The sequence below is a fragment of the Antrostomus carolinensis genome, unplaced genomic scaffold (genome assembly GCF_000700745.2).
Source record: "Antrostomus carolinensis isolate BGI_N321 unplaced genomic scaffold, ASM70074v2 scaffold14433, whole genome shotgun sequence".
Classification (NCBI taxonomy): domain Eukaryota; kingdom Metazoa; phylum Chordata; class Aves; order Caprimulgiformes; family Caprimulgidae; genus Antrostomus; species Antrostomus carolinensis.
In genome coordinates, this window is record NW_010304561.1 from 11,270 (window position 1) to 16,189 (window position 4,920).

Below are 4,920 nucleotides of genomic sequence, written 5' to 3' on the forward strand. Positions count from 1 at the left end.
TTTATAGTCAGTGTCACTAACTTTATGTGAAATACTTCCCCTTTTATCTGTTCTTGTACTCTTTTGTTTTAAGGCTTCCAGATGTGGAAAGCAAGTGCTGCGGGTGACCCTGGAGAATGTGAAAAGAGTGTTAAGAAATAACACATGCTTTCAGAGGAAACTTGTAAGTTCCCCTTCTGTCTTGTCTGCTCTTGTGATGTGAGCAGTTCCAGGCTCTATTTAGTGGGAAATGTTTTTTGATAGAACCAGAAATCTTCTTACACTATAGTCTCAAGTGGAAAAGCTCATAATTTTTTTTTTTTCATAACTGCTCTGTGAATAATGGGCCTGGGACTAATTATGGTAGAACCTTACTAATTGGAACTCTAATTATGTATTTGTTCATGCACAGCAATCAAAGATACTAAAACTTTCTGCCACTGCTTTAACAAAAATACCTGGAGTTAGTACTTCTGTTGGCCAGAAGCTTCAGGGGCTGCAGAACGTCACGGAGAAAACTTACCGTCAAGAGAGAGAGCGTTTGAGAAGAATGAACCTTGACAGAAAGCTGCTCATGGCAGTGACACCTTGGGTGGGCAATGTACTGCTGCCTTGCACCTTGCAAACCGGGAAGATGGCTTTTCGTCAGACAAAAGGTAGTGGTGACCCCTCAGGGATAGTACTCCCCTAGTTTTTGTCCCTACTTGATACCTTGTAAGTGAATGCCCAGCTGATTTTGATGGACTTTTTTTCTAGCTGATGCTATTCAAGAGAAGATCAAATCGATCAGTCTCGTGAGCACTCCTCTGTTCACACTTTTCATTCAGGTAGGTTTTACTGTCTTAGTAATATTAACTGTTTTCAAACAATGGTAATCTTTGTTTCTGTATTTGATGCTCAAAGAAATAGTTTATTTTTGTTCCTTAAACTAATCCTCTAATTACTGGATTGATCTGACCTCATGGCTCGCATATGATGTTTCTTAAATAAATTCTGCATTCAGAATCTTATTCTCTGATTTTTTTTCTGTAAATGTAAAAATGTCCCCAGAATCTTGCGTGTGAAACCTCTCCCATCCATCTTGTATTGTTGCTGGCTGTACTAGAATATTTTTGTTCTTGATGAAATTTTAATGAAATTCTCATCTTGCAGCTCTTTCAGATTGATACCCACGGCTGCATGAAGATTATTCGTGAGAGAAGGCTAAGGCAGTCAGAGCTTCTTAGGGCTAATGCAAGAAAGCCTCAGCAGGTATTGCACGTGGTCTGTTTCTAAGCTTTTCCTACTGAAGTCTTGACAAGAGTAGAGATTTTTCATTGTGTGTGGCCGGTGGTGCTGTTTGTGTGAGTGTGTTACTGATTTGGTTTGGTTCAGAAGCATAATAAAATGTACAGGATGCTGGCAGATGTGGGTTTGATTCACATCTATGCTGTTTTAATGATCTTTGGCTATCTCAGAAGTATAATTTAATATAATTTTTTTGGCAGGCTTCCCAAAATGTGGAGACTTCTTCAGGTACTTACCAGAACATTTATTTTTATGATGTGCAAGAACTTTCACTTAATTCATCACCGTTACATTAATGACCAATTTAACTGAAGGAGAACTTTTGGAACAAAACTACACGCTCACTTTTGCTAGGTCCTGGATTTTCAGTTATTGGCTAAATATATTACCTTTTGGTAAGAACTTGAAAAAATCCTGAAGGGCTGAGGGACCGGTGGTACTGGGCCACCAGTTCTGTAGACTGTCGGTGTTACACTTCTCTCCAGCAAGGTGCTGGCTGTAGGCTGTAGTGAACATTCTGGCACTGACCAAAACCCTGGTTTGTTGTTGTCATCCTGGCTGGTGTAGTGCTGACCAGTATAATTCCTCACGTGCCATGTGAAGGTGCTTTCCTAGCCCATCTGTGATTTCTGGGGAAAACTCCATCGTTACTGAACAAGTGGTAAGCTTGATGCATCAGAGTTAACTGAGGGATGTCAGGATGGGAGCTTCATTAAATCAGAGACTGTAGTGTTCTAAGAACTCTCACAAACAGGAATTTTGCTATTTCCTGTGCAGGGTACTTGATGCTTAATAGCTAAAGAATGGCTTTTGAAAATACTGTTCAATCTTTTTCTTTTTCTTTTTTTTCCATTTTTTTTTTATTTTTATTTTATTTCCCCTCCTCTATAGGCAATTCATCACAATCTGTTACTCAGAGGAATTCCCAAAGGGGCATACCAAGAAATGCTGTCAGGAGACCTGTTGCCTTAAAAGCAAGGGAGACTTCCAGTGCTGTCTTTGAGGGCAGTGCTCCTGCTGTGCAGGGAGCTCTTCCAGCCCAAGTGCAAAGGCAGAAGCCTAAAACTGTCTCAGAATTACTGAGAGAGAAGCGGCTAAGAGAATCCCGGGCTAAGAAAGCTATGCAGAGGACAGTATTTGTTGCCCCACAGATGCTGGTTTCGGGACCTCTGATAATCCAGCATCCACCACAGCAAATCATTCCCTCTGCACAAGCAGCGAGCACGCCTGCAACAGTTGGTTGTACAAATAGCCAAGTACAGCCTGCACCAGCTCCATTGCCAGCGTTTACTTCTGTTGCAGGTTCAACTTCTACTGCTGCTGTGCTTGAAAACCGTTCCTCATCAGTGCCAGAAACTGGGGAAAGCCCTGGTTCCTCACAAGGGACAGAACTACAATCCAACAGGGAACTAAAAGAGCAAGCTTTGGAAAGTAGCCCTGAAGGAGGGGTTTCTCCAGGCATGAATCCAGCTGCAGCAGAAAAGGCCCCAAATCAGGGAGGGTGCAATGGTCAGGTCCTAGCTGGTAGCTCAGCTTCAGTAGTGTTGCAAAACCAAGCTTTTGTGCCACATCAGATTACAGTGGTGCCTGTTGGCATTGAGTCTGGCACCAACAAATTATCTCTTTCCACACCAGTTACCTGTGAGCTGAATAGTAATGGGCCGCAACAGGGGCCAGTCAATCTCTTGCCTGCTCTTGTAACTCCACAAACTGGTCCGCGTTTGGTTCCCAACAGCATACTGCCTTTCACGTGGGTCGTAACGCCACAGGCTTTGCTCCCCAGCGCTGTACAAACTGTGCTGGGTGTTCCTCAAGGACTGCCAGCTGCTGCTGTGACAAGTCAATGTCAGCCAACTGTGACTTCCAGTGGCAGTGCCTCCAGCGTAGGAATGCTTCCTGTACCAGCTGGAGCCAATGTGCCTCACCCCAGCAGCGCAGAGACAAAGGCACCAGATGCCCAGTTAGCAGGAGTAAAGACAGCTAACCATTCCACAGTTATACCTACAACATCGGTGAGTCCTGGGTGCACCACATCCAGTGTTTCTTCTGCCACACCTGCAAGTTCAGGTGGCTCCTCCGAGGCTTCTGACTCCTCTGCAGCTCACACTGCTCTTCCACCTGATGTACCAACCCTGCATGCTGTGCTACTGCCCCAAACGCAGCCGCCTGTGAGCACTCAAGGGTCTGATGCCCAGTGTGCGTCAAGTCTCCCTAGCTTGGGAAAGAGCCATGAATCTGTTACAACAAACGGATCACCTTCCAATCCAGGCATCGTCACGAAAGGGATCGTGCTCCAGCCAGGAGATCCAGCTCCCCATCACAGTGTCCCAGGGAACTCTGATTGCTTTGCTGCACAAGCGTTGAAAAACAGACCTATTGCTTCCAAACCTGTGACTACACAGCCTGCTAACAGTTCACCCCAGCCAACCACTTCCAGTGCGGAAAAGAACACGCTTGACTTCAGCCTGATTTCCCTTGAAGATGAGGCGCTAGTGAAGGAGTGGCTGAATGGGAAACAAGGTGTCCAAGTACCATCTCTGCAAACTAGGCTGCCTTATTTGCCACCTTTTCTGTGCAACATAAAAACCCTCTCAAAGCTCCTTCTGCAGAAAGCAGCTCTAGAAGAGCAAGCAGCATGTCTTCTGCCTTCTGATGGCCACCAGGATGAAGGCACTGGGGTTGATTTGAACGCTGTCACAGAACTGGTGCAGCAGAAACTCGGCGATAACCCTGCTTACCTCCTGCTAAAAGCCAGATTCCTAGCAGCCTTTACGCTCCCAGCTGTACTAGCAACTTTGCCTCCTCCAAAAGTGACAACAACTCTGTCAGCCAGCAGGAAGCAATATGAAGAGAGTGACGAAGAGGAGTGGCAGAGTGAGAAGGAAGTGTCTGAAGAAGAGAGTTGTGGGAATGAATTAACAGGTGTACGGTTGGATTGGACAGTTGCTGATGAGCCTGGAGACAAAGATGCTGGTTTCCTTAATCAGGTAAAACAGGTGCCAGGGACTAAAAAGCAGTGATGTTGCTGAGCTGCCTAAAATAAAAAGATGGCTGAAGGAGTTCTTCTGCAATTGTGCTAGCTGTCATGGTGTTGTCTCTGCTTGTGTTGCAGGGCATGGGAGCTGAAGAAAACGCTGCACAGTCTGTCTTGGACTCCTGCACTGATGTGGCTGATGCCAGTGCTCCTCAAGTTAGGAGAAGTGCCCGCTTCAGGAAGAGGAGGAGGATGTGAGAAGGAAATGTGTTGGTAGTTACTCAGTGAATCTTGTATTTCTTGCCTGAGAGGAGAACCTGAAACGCATTTGTCCCTGGTACAGCTTAGACAATGAATCATGAGCCCAGGAAAGGACTGAAATTCTCTTGACTTCTGTTCCCTTAGGACACAGAGTTCTACAGTCATCCATTAATCAGAGGCTAATACTTTGACTTTCAGGGGGAGGGAAGTTGATGTCTGCGTGATAAAATTATATACAAAAATCATGAAGTTCAAACATTTGGCAGCCTTTTAGTCCGTGCTATTGCCTACTAGTGTTATACCTAGCTTGTAGCACTCCACGGGCTTGGCTGCTACAATGAGGCTAGCAGAAAGTCATAATTGGTGGGACAGGAAAGCCTGGGCAGCTGCTGCTGAAGAGAGGGTTTCTGCAGCAGAAG

At 45.4% G+C, this 4,920-nt stretch overlaps 1 protein-coding gene across 1 annotated transcript in view; it reads left to right on the top strand.

Annotated features, from left to right (window-relative positions):
- The window catches only part of SNAPC4 (small nuclear RNA activating complex polypeptide 4), a gene marked incomplete at its 5' end in the record, with an annotated part of 15,179 nt that extends 10,681 nt beyond the window's left edge, over window positions 1-4,498 (top strand). The window contains 8 exons of the mRNA XM_010164507.1: window positions 74-163; window positions 392-635; window positions 736-806; window positions 1,132-1,230; window positions 1,467-1,494; window positions 2,158-2,228; window positions 2,292-4,253; window positions 4,379-4,498. Coding sequence (XP_010162809.1) covers window positions 74-163; window positions 392-635; window positions 736-806; window positions 1,132-1,230; window positions 1,467-1,494; window positions 2,158-2,228; window positions 2,292-4,253; window positions 4,379-4,498 — 2,685 coding nt within the window. The remainder of the gene's footprint in view (window positions 1-73; window positions 164-391; window positions 636-735; window positions 807-1,131; window positions 1,231-1,466; window positions 1,495-2,157; window positions 2,229-2,291; window positions 4,254-4,378) is intronic.
- Window positions 4,499-4,920: the final 422 nt, after the last annotated feature.